Source organism: Rhinopithecus roxellana, chromosome 20 (genome assembly GCF_007565055.1).
Source record: "Rhinopithecus roxellana isolate Shanxi Qingling chromosome 20, ASM756505v1, whole genome shotgun sequence".
In the NCBI taxonomy this organism is placed as follows: domain Eukaryota; kingdom Metazoa; phylum Chordata; class Mammalia; order Primates; family Cercopithecidae; genus Rhinopithecus; species Rhinopithecus roxellana.
This window is the reverse complement of record NC_044568.1, coordinates 53,522,743-53,539,338: the sequence shown is the minus strand read 5'-3', so window position 1 is coordinate 53,539,338 and position 16,596 is coordinate 53,522,743. Positions and strand designations below refer to the sequence as shown.

Here is a 16,596-nt window from a genome sequence, read left to right as displayed (position 1 = left end):
CATCAGTGTGTAAAACACGGTGACGCTCAGGTGTGCACCAAGTCACAGGGAGGAGACCTGAGTGATTTTTGCATCAGTGCCTTTGCCTGTCAGGAGGGAAAATAGCTGGACAAGAGGCAGGAAGATGACTGACTTTAAGTTGTATCCTTTTATCTTTTTTTTCTAAACCAGGTACACAATTTTTTTTAAGATAAGGTCTTGCTGTGTTGCCCAGGCTGGAGTACAGTGGCACAATCACAGCTCATACCATAGCAGCCTCAACCTCCCAGGCTTAAATGATCCTCACACCTCAGCCTCCCAAGTATCTGGGACCACAGGAATGTGTCACCACGCCTACTTAATTTTTGTATTTTTTTGTAGAGACAGGTTTTTGCCATGTTGCCCAGGCTGGTCTTGAACTCCTGGGCTCAAGTTATCTGCCTGCCTCAGCCTCCCAAAGTGCTGGGATTACAGGCGTGAGCCACCACAACCAGCTTCTTTTTTTCTTTTTTTTTTTGAAACGGAGTTTCACTCTTGTTGCCCAGGCTAGAGTGCAATGGCACGATCTCGACTTACCGCAACCTCTGCCTCCCTGGTTCAAGCAATTCTACTGCCTCAGCCTCCTGAGTAGCCTCCTGAGTAGCTCACCATGCCCAGTTAATTTTGTATTTTTAGTAGAGATGGGGTTTCTCCATGTTGGTCAGGCTGGTGTCGAACTTCTGACCTCAGGTGATTCACCTGCCTCGGCCTCCCAAAGTGCTGGGATTATAGGCGTGAGCCACCATGACCAGCCCCAGCCTTTTTAATTAAAAAATATGGTGGGAAAAAATAATAGCTTACAAATGTGGCAATCATTTATAACAGTTTGCAACATGGACAATTTTTTTTTTTTTTAACCTCTTCCTTCTAGCACTTTCTAGGGCCCTGATAAGTCATTTGTAGGGAGACCTCTAGTCCTTAGAACCTGAATTATCATTCTGGTTTCACAAAAGAACAAACTATTCATTTGTACAAACTAGGATTAAAAGTTTCTCAGAGCCAGGTAAGGTATTGTCAGGTCCACCGGCCCCAGCCCTGCACACATCCTAAAAAGGTTGAGTGCCCAGAGGCAGAACCATGCACCAAGAGAAGCCCATGGAGAGAGCTGCATCCCCCAGGCTCCCAAGCCCGGGCCATGTGCCCTTTCTCTAAGTGCGCCGCCTGGAGGCGGGTCCACTTGTGATCTGCACTCTCCTTAGAACAAGCTCAGGGTAGAAAGCATGTAAGTGGACAAAGTCCTAACCTTTGCGGCAGCCTAGGCAGAAGCAGCAATGAAGGGATCGATCATCTAGGCGCAGACACTGACAGACCTTTATTTTAATTTTTTTTTTAACTGAGGCATCATGGCAGTTTAATAGCAAGGTATTTAGTTGCATTTTGATAAAAAACATTCAAAAACAAAGTGATAATAGGGATCTAAATTCCTTGGACTCATGGTAGAGATGTTTGAGCAACCTAATAGTCTACATCTGCCAACATGTCAGTTCAGAAGATGACAATGTTCCCCACAAGCCATTAAAAACCGGCCAAGGAAAATCAGTCATGACTAAGTCCTTGTCTGCATCACGCTCCTGCTCCTCCACACACTGTCTGAGCGTGCACTTTTCTTTTGAAGGCTAATTTACAAGGCATTCTGCCTGAGTCGGGGTATTGCTAAGTGGAAGGTTCGATGAACCTCCTAGTAGAAAATGCAGGGCCTGCAAAATGCGAACAGCTCGATTTACTATGGCTTATAATCAAGGCGAACTATATAATAAGAGGCTGTATTTTCATCAGCTCTACAACAGGTCAAAGCTTATGGCAAAAGACAAAAGGCAGAGGCATGTATCTTAGAGACAAGCTCACAGTGCCTTTAAAGTGGAGAATTCTCGTGGCCAACTGGTGACTCACCATGTGTTGTTTTCCAGACGTGGGCAGATGGCAGCTCTGCTGACCCAACAACCCACCTACATGATATTCAGTATTTCGGGATCACTGGAGCTTGTTTAAAGCGAGTTTACACTGCTGAATTTTCCATCATCCCCCTTGCGAGCAGCCCTGGGCAAATGGCTATACCAACAACTGACTCAGGCGCCGGTCCCCAGAGGTCTAGAACCCAGGCCAGCACCGAGGCCTAGACAGCTGGGACTCAGGCACCAGTCCCCGGAGGTCTAGAACCCAGGCCAGCACCGAGACCTAGACAGCTGTGACTCAGGCGCTGGTTCCCAGAGGTCTAGAACCCAGGCCAGTCACTCACCACTGATTCATGGAATGGACCATGTATGTATTTATCAACCAAGCTCCCAAACTTAGGGCGCCCAGTGTCCCTCACCTTGAAGTTAGCAAGAGAACCACAACTTTGCTTCTCTGTAGACAGATCTCCCAACTTTCCCATCTATTCATGACACACATTCATTTAAAAACAGTTGAGAGAGCTGGGTGTGGAACCTTAATTACAAACAACTTCTGAGGACTCACGCCACCACGAGACCATGTTACCTCAGTCTCCTGCCTCCATTTCCCCATTTTAGACAGTTCATGCTTTTAAATACAGAACTCCCATGCCATTGGAAGCTGTTCCCAGAAAGCGTCCAGATTTTCATCCAGATGCCTCTGTCCCTTACCCGTCAGAACAGACCATCAGGTCCCACCTTCTAACAGGATGGCCTGAGTGAGGCCATGTGAACCTCAGCGGGAGGAAGCCCCTCCTCAATAGAGAGGTCGCGCTCCCCACAAACGCTAATGCCAGCGGGATTCCCTAATGCCAGCGGGATTCCCTAATGCCAGCGGGGGTCTGAAAAGTCTCAGCTGCTTAGGATGTCATTGGTAAAAAAAGAACAAAGTATAAGATTGAGTTACTAATTTAACACTTAAGACTTCTTAGAGAGATCCTGAGAGTGACCCTGTAGGGCAAAAAATAAAATTTAAAAAACGTCTATTTCTGGGAGATCCACCCATCAGTCAGGACATGGCTACAGAGGGCGTCTTGTTGGCACAGCTGGGACTACCTGGCTGTGACCCGTGTGGCACTCTATTACAGTTAAACCATGGGAGAGGGAAGAGGGGCTGCAGGCGGTGCCCTCTACCCAGAGGAATCCAGGAAGGCTCAGGCAGCTCCTCACTCATCGTCCGGGATTTCCCGGAGCCCTTCGCTGTGGCGCGACCGCCCACTGATCTCCAGCAGGGCCTGGGCTTCAGGGTCCACGTCCAGGATGCTCTTGTTGCCCTTGGCCTTGAAAAGAGAAGAAAGGGTGGGTGTGTTCCATGATGGCCCAACAACAGGCAGCGGCTTCCTGCTAGTTTTTCAGCCTTCTCGGGTGGGCATGCTCTGGTTCCCCCTAAGGCCCCTCCCACTCTGGGATTCAATGGCTGGGTGGGTAGGAGGTATTACAGGAGGTTCAGGGGTCAGTAGCAAATCAGGTGCAGAACCAGGGAAGAAGGAACCCCAGACCTTCCTCTTGCAGGTGGGCAGACAGAATGAAGGGCCACCTGGCTTGCACTTGAGGACCCCCCCGCTTCCCAGGGCTGCTCTACTAAACCGCCCACAAATCCCAGACAAGACTTCCAGCCATGCATCTCCTGGCATCCAAGTCAGCATCAGCTGCCAGGATCAAATTTGCGAGAAACTATCTGCAGACAGAAGAGTAAAGGGGGTAATGGTAAGAAAATGGAGAAAGGCCCCCAGGCTCAAGAGGCCATCCTGGGAGGCAGAGGATGGCTCCACTCACCAACTGCTCCTCTGAAGGGTCTCCAACCGCCCACACCTCCATCTTATCAAACTGGAAGTTCTCCTGGGCCGACAGCTGCGGGCTGTTGTACGTGGTGCACGTGGGCTTAGCTCTGCTGTGTCCTTTCCCAAAATCAACATCCACCCAAAGCCCAAAGTAATTGTGCTGCCCCCCCATCCCCTGCAAAGGAAGCCAGGACAAAGAACAGCATCAGCAACTCCTCAGGGCCTGTGGACATCAAATACCATGAGCCAGCCTCTCACCTTAAGTACCAGCCTGAGACAGGGCGGGTGCGTGTGAACGCCATCATCTATGTTTTCCTTAACTGTGAAACATCAATGCTACCATTTAAGTATCCCATGCCAAGTGACTAGAACAGTCATCTATGTCTGCAGACACCCACCACCCATGGCTCTTTCTCAAGAGGATTTGCTTGCTGAAAGCACAAGTGACGTCAGAGAATTAAAAATGTTAAATATATATATATATATAGAAAGAGACCCGCAGGGCCCAGGGCCCCACCCAGTTAAGATAAGGGGAGAAAGGAATACAGAAGCTGATACTGCAAACCCCCCATGTCGGGGCACCAGTGCCCCCGCTTCCGGGCAGCGATCCTCACCCCAAGACAGACTGGGAAACTCAGCTCCGAGTGTGTGGCTTACAGGATGCAGAGGCAGACCCGGAGGCAGAGGCAGAGGCGGACACGAACCCCTGCGCCTTCCACCCCCCGTCACATGGCTGGGCTCTGAGCTGTTCAACCTCGCCCTGCCGAGCACCTCCTCTGGTCCCTGGTAGGCCTGGAACACCTGGCACGCCCTAGTTCTGACCCTGGGCAACAAGAGACCTGAGCACACTGTCCGGAGTCGACAGTCGGAAACGCTCTGTCCCTCACGGCCAATGACAAGCGATGACCGGGGCCTGCCAGGTGCTCTCTGTGAGGCTGGCACCCTCTCTCCTGCCGCCACCAGATCGCCCTTTCCAGAAGATGTCAGGTGTTCTAGGAGGCCCAGCCACGCCCCTCCCTCTCTCCAGGGCATCAGTGTGGTAAGCCTGGGAAGGACACTGGCCCCTCTAGCGGACCAGCCTTCTCTGCCCTCAGCTCTGCAGACACAGGACTGGATTTTCCCAGTAACAGCTTTCTGTCAAGTAGCAGAGGAAAGAAATCGGCAGGGGAGCTGGCAGGAGTAAGTTGAGCGTTGGCGTGGATGCTGCCCCAGCTCCTGCCCCCGGGCCTGCCTGGACCCATGCCCACCTGCTCCCTGTACCTGGCCTAGGCCTCCCCCACTTCCCTGTGCTTCCAGTGCCACGTCACCAAGCTGAAGCGAGGGCTGGACAGGAGCCATGGTCACCCCAACCAGGGCCCCACATGCTGTCTCATGAGCTGCCGGCCGTCCATTCCCCTCAGTCCAGCACTCCCAGGTATGAGGCAGGGCAGTGACGTGCAGGGACAGGTGTGGCGCTAACACTATCCCTAACCTCAAAGGCCACAAACCAATCATCTGAGGGCCAGAAAAAGGGGCCAAGTGCGCCATCTGCACACAAACCACTGAGAAGCTCCAGCAGAGGCCACATCCTTCTTTAAGGGAAATCCTGGCCCAGCTGTCACTATCTCCAGCACCGGCCCTGGAGGCAGAAGGAACTGGACATGGCGTGTGTAAGGAGATAAATGCCACACGCCCTGCCCTGATCTGTGGAGCTGAGCCTCAGGGTTGACACCTTCGTGGGGGGACATCACCAAGGCGAGACCCCCACGCTCTGCCCAGGCTCACCAGTCCATTCGGGATCGTCTGCTGTCCATGGTTCAAGTACATGTAGTGGTCATTGTAGCCCGTGTGTGTGTACACGGCCATGCTGGGACAGATGGAGAACAGGAAGCATCTGTCATCCCCTGAAAGTGGCCAGAGAACAAAACAAACAGGGTCAGTGTCTGAGCCGGTCCCAGAGGGCCAGAAACACCAGAAAGCTGCGGCTCAGGAAGCAACATGGCCAAGACCCCTCTCATCCATATCCAGGTGTCGGCAGATCGGGGGTTGGGACAAGCTGCTGGGGACCCAGCTGGATGAGCTGGGGGTGCAGGGATTAGAGGGACAGCTAATAAGGAATGGGACATCTTTTAGCTCTGGCCAGGGGGAGCAGAGATCACAACTCTGCCCACTGTCTGGAGTCAGTCCAGGCTGGCCAAGCACATCCAAGCCAGAAAGAACAGGCTTCCTTTAGCTTATGAGCAAGGAGCAGGCAGGTCACTCCGCAGAGACCAAGGCCTCCAGCACAGCCTACCCGAGCAGCCAAGTGACGCTGCATAGTGCTGAGCCTGGCCTGAAAGAACATACCATGCAGAGAGAGAAAACCTGCGGGTGCAGAGCTGCCCCCAGGAGCACGGCCTGGGAAAGGTGGTCGTCTACCCTCGCCCACAGGCATGGGGTGGGCACACAGGCCATTAGAAGAAAGGTACCCGTCAAAACTCTGGAAACTGTGGGTCCTCAGTCTCAGAGACTCCCTCCCTCCATAAGCACCTCAGCACTGGGGAGAGGGCCGTAGGCCAGGCCTCATCCTCGGAGTTCCCAGCAAGGGGCGCTTCCCACCATGTTCTGAGGACTTGGCCGAAAGGGCTGCCTGCCCCGACACCAGCATACACAAGTGTCACAACAAGCCGGAAGGCTACCCATAGGAATTTGGGGTTGGGCTAGTCATCGGGGGGAAAGAAGTCACAGGAAGAAAATTGGGGGCACCATGGTAGAATGTAGATAAGAAGGGGGCACCAAGACCAGGAGGCTGGAAGAGGATGATGGCCCTAAGCAAGCAAACAGGGCCCAGTCTGTAGTGTGGGCTGACACCACCCAAGGCCTCCAATCTAGAAAGATCCCCGGGGGGCCTCTGCCATCAGGGTCTGGGAGGCTTCTGGGAGGCAGCTTCCAAGGTCAAGAGGGAGGCCCTGAAACAGAGCCCCCCATGAAGAAGGGACCCCATGAGGACAAGGTGTGGGACAGGTAGGCAACAGTGGGGCTTGAGAGCGTCGGGTGAAGGAAGGAAGGTAGTTAGGCTAGAAAGTTCCACCGGAACCAGCTAAGAGAAGGACTTTACTCTGGGCTACAGACCGAGGCTTGCTTCACTGAGGTTTCAGCAGCCTCAGAGGCTTGAGGGCAGGTTTAGACGCCGCCATGAACAGCTCAGTCATACCCGACTGTATTGGCCCCACCCGACCCTCCCGCACTGGACTTCAGGTACGCGGCCCTTTGCTTTGCAATCCTGAGCCTGTCGTACTGCGGAGCAACGTGGCGGGGCCACAGAGTTCAGGCTTTGGCTGCGTGGGCCCAGATGCCAGTCCACCCCCAAGGGCTGTTCTCCATGGGGAAGGCCAGGTGGGGGAAGCATCATTTCCCAGGATACAGGGCAAGGACCTGAGGAGTTATGATTACCTGAAAACAAAAAAGTCATGCCAACAGCAAGGGCTCCTTATCTCATTCTCATAAAACAACACTCAAGCATGCTGCCACCACCTGGCGCTCGGCCGCTGAGGAGCTGCCTGCCTGCCCACACAGCATGGTTTCATGTAATTCTGAGGAACTGAGGCCCAGAAAATTCATCAGTCACCTTGCCCAGGGACAGAGCTAGGACTCAAAATCCTGTGTTCAATCCAAAGCCTTGGGCCTTTTCAACTACTGCACAGAAAGCACAAGCAAAAAAGGTTCTACGTATAATCGATTCTTCTTTCCTCAAATAAAACTATGAAAACAGTCCTTTAAAAATGTTGACGAAGCCACATCGCCCCACAGTGAAAGATCCTCCATACTCAAGGAGGGTGCCACCTTCCCCAGCATTTGCCTTCATTGTTTGCCCCACAGCTATTAAATCACTTAAAGTCTCAGATATTAGAGGTCATTATTTCCAGGACAAGCGGACAACACGCTCTCTGAACTTGACCCAAAGTCCATGGATTTGTACCATACATGGTGCGAGGCTGCCCTCTGCTGTTATTTCCCAAGTATGGACACGTACTGCAACAGAATGAACTCGGGTTTGAAAACTTGGCCGCTGCATTTTTTGCGCATGTTTCAGGAAGATTAAGTCTGCTTGTTAATAAAACATGAAGAGCCAGCAGAGTCCATCTGAAACTAACATTAAGGGCTCTGGAGGTAGCAGCAGCTTTAACCTGATCATGATGCTCAGGGTCTTTTCACATCCTAAAGCCAAGCCTTCAGCTGTGCAGTGAGGCAGAGCAATGTGCAATTTCCCGGAGCCTGAGGCTGGGCTGGTGCCCCATGCCTGTGACACGGAGGCAGGGAAAGGTAGGTGTGCAGAAGACAGTGGCCATGGCAAGGCTGAGGCTGCTGTCTTTAGAAAGGCCCACCAGCAGGGCTGGCACCTGGAAACTTTGATTTGGGGAGAATTCCTACCATTCCCAGAACTAAGATAAAGATCTAGAACATCCTGAAACCTAGATAGAAATCAAACCCTAGAAACAATGCGGTCTAGGAGATAGAGGTGCCCAACCCTCAACCTGGGACCCCTGCTACCTGTCCCAGCCAGATGCCACCTAGCCTCTGCTGAAAGTTCTCCTGCAGGGGCAACTCCACCTGGACACAGTTCCTGGCCTCCAGAACCTCTGCCTGGTGGAGAGACGACCATTCCAGAGGTGCGGGGTAAGATACAGGATGTACGGGGGAGTGATGAAGGCAAACCCTGGGGATGGTGGCCCACTCTTGAGTACAGAGGACAGCCCACTGACGGGCGATGCGTCTGTCAACGTTTCAAAAACCTATTTATTTATTTATTTATTTATTTATTTATTTAGAGATGGAGTCTCACTCTGTCGCCCAGGCTGGAGTGCAGTGGTGTGATCTCGGCTCACTGCAACTCTGCCTCCCAAGTTCAAGCAATTCTCAAGCCTCAGCCTCCCATGTAGCTGGGATTACAGGCGTGCACCACCATGCCAATTTTACTATTAGTAGAGATGTGGTTTCACCACGTTGGCTGGGCTGGTCTCGAATGCCTAACCTCAAGTGGCCCACCTGCCTTGGACTCCCAAAGTGCTGGGATTACAGGCTTAAGCCTCTGCGCCTGGGCTTATTATTTTATTTTTTTAAAGATAGAGATGAGTTCTCACTATGTTGCCCATGCTGGTCTCAAACTCCTGGGCTCAAGTGATCCTCCCACCTCAGCCTCCCAAAATGATGGGATTCCAGGTGTGAGCCACTGCGCCTGGCCTGTGTTTTAAATAATTTTAAAGGACTGTTTTCATCAGAATATTATTCCTTAAGGGAAAGAGGAGAATTTACTCAGAGCCTTTCATCCAGTACATTCAAGGTCATGCAGAAAGCTTTCAAATTCCAACAAGCAAACACACGTGGTGGTGGGGGCAGGGGCAGGAAGGCCCAGGGAAGGAAAACATCCGATCTGAACCAATCAGCATCTCCTGGTCCCCTCCGAGGGATCTGTGGCTTGACTTCTCCCAGGCCCGGTAGACCCAGCACCGTGTAATAACCGGGCCTGTGTCCTCACCTGAAAACTGGGGGTCACACGGTCTGTCCTGAAGAACTGTGATGTGATAAACACCACTGAGCAGCATCACGTTTTCCTATTGCCCCAACTGCGTCTCAAGAAACACTTGGAGAAGATGGGAGAGCCAGATTTAGCACTCCCGCCCCCTCCCTCTCTCCAGAGCTCTTTGCCTAGGCTGTGCCACTCCTCCAGGTTCAGGTGACCAAGTCTTACCTTGAAACTGAGGTTTCACCTCCCAGGAGCAGGAGGCAAACCCACCAAACACGTGCTTGTCGTGGTCCTCAAGGACAGCCACACAGGGCCCCCGGTGAGTGATGTGGCCGCAGAGCTGGGAGAAGCTGTGTCCGTGGAGCTCAGATGAAAAGAGCAGGCGCCAGCAGTGCCGCTGCTCCCGAGGCAGGTGGGCGTTGATGTACATGACAGAGAGGATGTCCAGGATGCTCTCAAAACCCCTGCCCTGGTCCACTTGACACTCGGGGACCAGGGTCGTCAGATCCAGGGACGAGCACAGGATGAGAAAGCCCTTGTGAATGACCACACTCAGGAATATGGCCACGTGGGGGACCCTGAACACCCAGTCCTCGATCATGGCTCGGTCACAGTCACAGTCCAGCCACTGAGGCCCCAGAAACCTCTTGCCATCTAGGGGAAGGGGACAATGAGCATTAGCGGGGCTGTTATGTCACTGTATAGCTACTATCTAAACCCACACTGAGTACGGGAGCCATGAGCCACGCAGCAATTACTGAGCACACAAAACAAGGCTCGTGTGAACTGAGAGGTACCGGAAGTGTAAAAGGCACACCTGATTTCAAAGACTTGGTATGAAAAAAATGTAAATTATCTCAATTTTTAAATATTCATTACATTTCAAAATTGTATTTAGGACATAATTATTAGAATCAGTTTCCCCTGTTTCTCTTTACCCTTTTAACATGGTCCCCAGAAAAGTGAAAATTTCACATGGGGCTTGCTTTATCTGTTGGCCAGCACTGATCTCAACAATCTGACTTCAACATTTTTCTCTCCTCTCCAAGCAGCATTTCGGAGCCCGTCGAGATGGCGGTGCCCTGGCAATGGGGCTGGAATAGATGCCTGAGCTACACCTGGAGCTGCTCATCAGAGGGCATCTGTCCTGCCAAGTTCACTGGAAGGGCATTGTTCCCAGCCAGTCAAGGGGCTGGTAGGGCACTTCCTGGGACTCCTGTAGTTTATCTGGGAAGAGCGGGTTTCATTCACCACTAATCAGGCTTCATCATACAGCACTTGGAGTCCTGTTTTCCATCCCTCACCCACTAAGAGGTGACAGGGTAAGAGCGTGGGAGCACACACCTGGGACTCCAAAGCTGGTTTCAAACTCGAGCTCAGGAACAGCATGACCATGCCAAGATCTGCACCTCCGTACCTCAGTTTCCTCAGGTGGAAAATGGAGGTAAGGCCAGAACCTGCCCTGCTTGGTTATTACAAGGACCAGAGGAGCTTTTACATTTTAAGCTCTTGCTGACACAAAGGCTCCATTTACAGCGATTATAATTCCCAGCCTAGCGAAAATTTGAATCTAAGCTGAAATAACATTTTGTCTCAAGCCCATTTTATTAAGCAGAAAATGTAAAACTACTTCCCAACTTCTGATATTTTGAAATTCCTATCGCTTCCATTTATTTTTCAAACAGTTTCATTTCTCATGACCTATATATTACTTGAAACCTTAAGGATAATTTTAATTGTCTGAATTAACTTTCTCTACTTCAATGATAAACGTTAATTTTTATTTTCATGATTCTTTTAAAATATACTAATTCTAGAGGGGTGCAGTGGTTCACACCTGTAATTCCAGCACTTTGGAAGGCTGAGGTGGGTGGATCACCTAAAGTCAGGAGTTCGAGACCAGCCTGACCAACATGGTGAAACCCCTGTCTCTACTAAAATACAAAAAAAAAAACCAAAAACAAATTAGTCGGGCGTAGTGGCGGGCACCTGTAATCTCAGCTACTTGAGAGGCTGAGGCAGGAGAATTGCTTGAAACCAGGAAGCGGAGACTGTAGTGAGCCAAGATCACTCTACTAGACTCCAGCCTGGGCAACAAGAGTGAGACTCCGTCTCAAAAAAAAAAAAAAAAAAAAAAAAAAAACTACTAATTGTAGACAGATGAACAGTTTATCCATAAGACAAATTACTGATACTTTTAAAATTCTTTCCAAGTTCCAACCTCATCTGAATTAATTTCTGAAATATAACCTATTTTCAAGCTGTACTTTAAAATCTAGCTTTAAAACAAAAGAGCAACATATTTATAAAGCAAGTCTGCTTTGCAATGTGATCTGCCACAAGGTTTTTTTAATCCCAAGTAAATTTAAATATATACTCCTTCTCACCCAACAGCCGAATACACATTCTTCTCACATGTGCTTTAACCACTACCCAGAAGTGATCATATAATAGGCCATAAATGATGTATCAATGAATTTTAAAGGATTGAAATCATACAAAGTATGTTCTCTAAACATAATGAAATGAAATTAAAACTCAATACTAGAAGGCAATTTGAGGCATTCATAGGCATGGAGAAATTAAATAACATACTTTTACATAGTCAATAGGCCAAAGAAAAATCCTAAGGGACATTAGAAAATATTGAGATCAGGCCGCGCGCAGTGGCTCAAGCCTGTAATCCCAGCACTTTGGGAGGCTGAGGCGGGCGGATCACAAGGTCAGGAGATCGAGACCATCCTGGCTAACCTGGTGAAACCCCGTCTCTACTAAAAATACAAAAACTAGCCGGGCGAGGTGGCAGGCGCCTGTAGTCCCAGCTACTCGGGAGGCTGAGGCAGGAGAATGGTGTAAACCCGGTAGGCAGCGCTTGCAGTGAGCCAAGATCCGGCCACTGCACTCCAGCCTGGGTGACAGAGCGAGACTCCGTCTCAAAAAAAAAAAAAAAGAAAAGAAAATATTGAGATCAATGAAAATAAAAACATAATCTATCAAAACTGATGGCATGCAGCTAAGGCACTGCTGGAAGGTAAAATTTGCAACTGTAAATGCTGATATGAAAAAGAAGATCTCAAATCAATAACCTAATATTCTACCTTAAGAAACTAGAAAGAGAGGCCGGGCGCGGTGGCTCAAGCCTATAATCCCAGCACTTTGGGAGGCCGAGGTGGGCGGATCACAAGGTCAGGAGATCGAGACCATCCTGGCTAACACGGTGAAACCCCGTCTCTACTAAAAAATACAAACAACTAGCCAGGCGAGGTGGCGGGCACCTGTAGTCCCAGCTACTCGGGAGGCTGAGGCAGGAGAATGGCGTGAACCCGGGAGGCGGAGCTTGCAGTGAGCTGAGATCTGGCCACTGCACTCCAGCTTGGGTGACAGAGCGAGACTCCGTCTCAAAAAAAAAAAAAAGAAACTAGAAAGAGAAGACCAAACAAATTTAAAGCAAACAAAAGGAAGAAAATAAAAGCTTGGGGAAAATAAAGCAGAAACTAGAAAGACAACAGAAAATTAATGAAACTAAAAGCTGGTTCTTCAAAAAGAACCAACAAAAATGTGAAAACCCTTTAGCTAGACTGACTAAGGAAAAAGGGGCAAGGCACAAGTGCTTCATATCAGTAATGGAAGTGGGGACATCACTGTTGCTTTCGGGAAAATAAGAAGGATTATTTAAAAATATGCCAACAAACTAGAAACCTAGGAGAAGGTTCGAGGGCTCACGCTTTCTGGTTTCAAAGCTTTACTACACAGCTACAGTAACGGAGACAGCGGGTACCGCTCTACAGCAAAAGACCTAAATCACCGAGTCCACGCACACTTGCCTTGCAGCTTCATCTCAGAGAGCAGCTGAGCAGCCAGCACCTGCACCCGAGGGGCGGGCCCTGGGGCTTCCTTCCCAGTCCAGCCTCTCAGCTCCTGTCGGTGGCTTAGCACGTGCACCACAGAGCCAACCAGATCCTCTGTAAACTTTAAGATCACAATTTTACCATTAAAAACAGTTCCACCATAACCTGAGACCTCCGTCATGTCCACATGAGAATGGCAATTTTCTTTAATGCCAACTATGATGGGCCATAATGTGGGGAAAGGTCATGCAATGTATGTAGTTACTCATTTTTCTAATGATACACTTGGCTGGCCTAGAAGTTTTCCCAAAGCCTTCGTCCAGGCCTTCTGACCTCAGCCCAACAGTATTAGGGTTTCGGGCTCCCCGAGGATGCACAGCTCCACAGTGCCTACTGTCTTCATCGCTCAAACCAACAGGACGATTTGCTGAGGCCCAGGAGCTCCCCCTCCAGAAAATCCCTGATCTCCCCAAATTTGGTTGAGATCTAAGGTTTATTTTGCTGAGTTTTACTTGCTTCCAAAAAGGGAGGCAAGTCTTCCTGTTTCCGCAATGACAGAGGGCAGGCAACTACTTTCTGGAGTTGCTGCTCGCTTCCAACAGAGAAGGAGAGTTTGAGGTTTTCCGGCTTCTAAGATGGCAGAGGGCAATCTGCAGCCTGGGAAAGTAGCTGAATTGGGGTTTTGTCTTAAAAATTCTCCTGACGACTAAAACTTAAGATTAACAACCAACTGGTCTTCATTTCTCCTTACCATTAGCGCACTCAGTAATTGTAGAAACCGTGTGAGTGAGAGTTTGTTTTGCTGAACTTTTTTTGAGACGGAGTCTCGCTGTGTCTCCCGGACTGGAGTGCAGTGGCTGGATCTCAGTTCACTGCAAGCTCCGCCTCCCGGGTTTAAGCCATTCTCCTGCCTCAGCCTCCCGAGTAGCTGGGACTACAGGGGCCGCCACCTTGCCCGGCTAGTTTTTTTTTTTTTTTTTTTTTTTTTTTTTTGAGTTGGAGTCTTGCTCTGTCGCCGGGGCTGGAGTGCAGTGGCCGGATCTCAGTTCACTGCAAGCTCCGCCTCCCGGGTTCACGCCATTCTCCTGCCTCAGCCTCCCGAGTAGCTGGGACTACAGGCGCCCGCCACCTCGCCCGGCTAGTTTTTTGTATTTTTTAGTAGAGACGGGGTTTCACCGTGTTAGCCAGGATGGTCTCGATCTCCTGACCTCGTGATCCGCCCGTCTCAGCCCTCGGCCTCCCACAGTGCTGGGATTACAGGCGTGAGCCACCCGCCTGGGCCCTCGGCCTCCCGAAGTGCGGGGCTGACAGGCGTGAGCCGCCCGCCCGGGCCCTCGGCCTCCCACAGTGCGGGGGTGACAGGCGTGAGCCGCCCGCCTCGGCCCTCGGCCTCCCACAGTGCGGGGATGACAGGCGTGAGCCGCCCGCCTCGGCCCTCGGCCTCCCACAGTGCGGGGATGACAGGCGTGAGCCGCCCACCCGGCCCTGGTCTCCCACAGTGCGGGGGTGACAGGCGTGAGCCGCCCGCCTCGGCCCTCAGCCTCCCACAGTGCGGGGATGACAGGCGTGAGCCACCCGCCTCGGCCCTCGGCCTCCCACAGTGCGGGGGTGACAGGCGTGAGCCGCCCGCCCGGCCCTCGGCCTCCCACAGTGCGGGGATGACAGGCGTGAGCCGCCCACCCGGCCCTGGTCTCCCACAGTGCGGGGGTGACAGGCGTGAGCCGCCCGCCTCGGCCCTCGGCCTCCCACAGTGCGGGGATGACAGGCGTGAGCCGCCCGCCTCGGCCCTCGGCCTCCCACAGTGCGGGGATGACAGGCGTGAGCCACCCGCCTCGGCCCTCGGCCTCCCACAGTGCGGGGTGACAGGCGTGAGCCGCCCGCCCGGCCCTCGGCCTCCCACAGTGCGGGGATTCATGAGCCGCCCACCCGGCGCCTTCCTCGGCCACATGCGGGGGTTACACGTGAGCCGCCCCCTCTCCCCTCGGCCTCCCACATGCGGGGATGACAGGCGTGAGCCGCCGCCTCCCCCTCGGCCTCCCACAGTGCGGGGATGACAGGCGTGAGCCGCCCACCCGGCCCTGGTCTCCCACAGTGCGGGGGTGACAGGCGTGAGCCGCCCGCCTCGGCCCTCAGCCTCCCACAGTGCGGGGATGACAGGCGTGAGCCACCCGCCGCGGCCCGGCCTCCCCACAGTGCGGGGGTGACAGGCGTGAGCCGCCCGCCCGGCCCTCGGCCTCCCACAGTGCGGGGATGACAGGCGTGAGCCGCCCACCCGGCCCTGGTCTCCCACAGTGCGGGGGTGACAGGCGTGAGCCGCCCGCCTCGGCCCTCGGCCTCCCACAGTGCGGGGATGACAGGCGTGAGCCGCCCGCCTCGGCCCTCGGCCTCCCACAGTGCGGGGATGACAGGCGTGAGCCACCCGCCTCGGCCCTCGGCCTCCCACAGTGCGGGGGTGACAGGCGTGAGCCGCCCGCCCGGCCCTCGGCCTCCCACAGTGCGGGGATGACAGGCGTGAGCCGCCCACCCGGCCCTGGTCTCCCACAGTGCGGGGGTGACAGGCGTGAGCCGCCCGCCTCGGCCCTCGGCCTCCCACAGTGCGGGGATGACAGGCGTGAGCCGCCCGCCTCGGCCCTCGGCCTCCCACAGTGCGGGGATGACAGGCGTGAGCCGCCCGCCTCGGCCCTCGGCCTCCCACAGTGCGGGGGTGACAGGCGTGAGCCGCCCACCCGGCCCTGGTCTCCCACAGTGCGGGGGTGACAGGCGTGAGCCGCCCGCCTCGGCCCTCGGCCTCCCACAGTGCGGGGATGACAGGCGTGAGCCACCCGCCTCGGCCCTCGGCCTCCCACAGTGCGGGGGTGACAGGCGTGAGCCGCCCGCCTCGGCCCTCGGCCTCCCACAGTGCGGGGGTGACAGGCGTGAGCCGCCCACCCGGCCCTGGTCTCCCACAGTGCGGGGGTGACAGGCGTGAGCCGCCCGCCTCGGCCCTCGGCCTCCCACAGTGCGGGGATGACAGGCGTGAGCCGCCCGCCCGGCCCTCGGCCTCCCACAGTGCGGGGGTGACAGGCGTGAGCCGCCCGCCCGGCCCTCGGCCTCCCACAGTGCGGGGGTGACAGGCGTGAGCCGCCCGCCCGGCCTGCTGAACTGTTTTTATTTGTGGTTTCTGTTTTGTTGTTTCGGTCTTTTTCCCATTTGGTTTGATCAACTCTACCTGACTTGGTCAAATCCAAATTATGGGGAAACAAGGCCTCTGAACTGGCTAAATTCCCACAGCTGGGGTAAAAAAGAAGGCAAGAACAAGGCCACCAAAAGGAAAAAAAGACTTTGACTGCCTGAGGGGCTTTATTTCCACAACCTTTGCTGAAAGGCCCAAACTGAAAGACCCAGCGCAGCCGCCCTGCACTCTCGCTCAGGAGCTAAGTTTCCGCCCATTTTTTTTTTTTTTTTTTTTAACCTCAACAGCCTGACTTTGGTTCCTACATCAAATCCTTTCTGGTTTGATGTTTGTGTTACTTTTAAAATAGCAGTCATTTTTGTCC

General features: G+C 53.0%; 1 protein-coding gene across 5 annotated transcripts in view; it reads right to left on the bottom strand.

Moving 5' to 3' along the window:
* Nucleotides 1-1,317: 1,317 nt before the first annotated feature.
* MEAK7 (MTOR associated protein, eak-7 homolog) overlaps nucleotides 1,318-16,596 on the bottom strand; it is a 40,302-nt gene continuing 25,023 nt past the window's right edge. For all 5 annotated transcript variants that reach the window (XM_030925163.1, XM_010355628.2, XM_030925162.1 and 2 more), the window contains 5 exons: nucleotides 13,037-13,181; nucleotides 9,438-9,866; nucleotides 5,495-5,613; nucleotides 3,726-3,905; nucleotides 1,318-3,229 (listed from right to left, as the gene is read on the bottom strand). In XM_030925163.1, coding sequence (XP_030781023.1) covers nucleotides 3,116-3,229; nucleotides 3,726-3,905; nucleotides 5,495-5,613; nucleotides 9,438-9,866; nucleotides 13,037-13,181 — 987 coding nt within the window. In that variant the 3' untranslated portion in view covers nucleotides 1,318-3,115. The remainder of the gene's footprint in view (nucleotides 3,230-3,725; nucleotides 3,906-5,494; nucleotides 5,614-9,437; nucleotides 9,867-13,036; nucleotides 13,182-16,596) is intronic.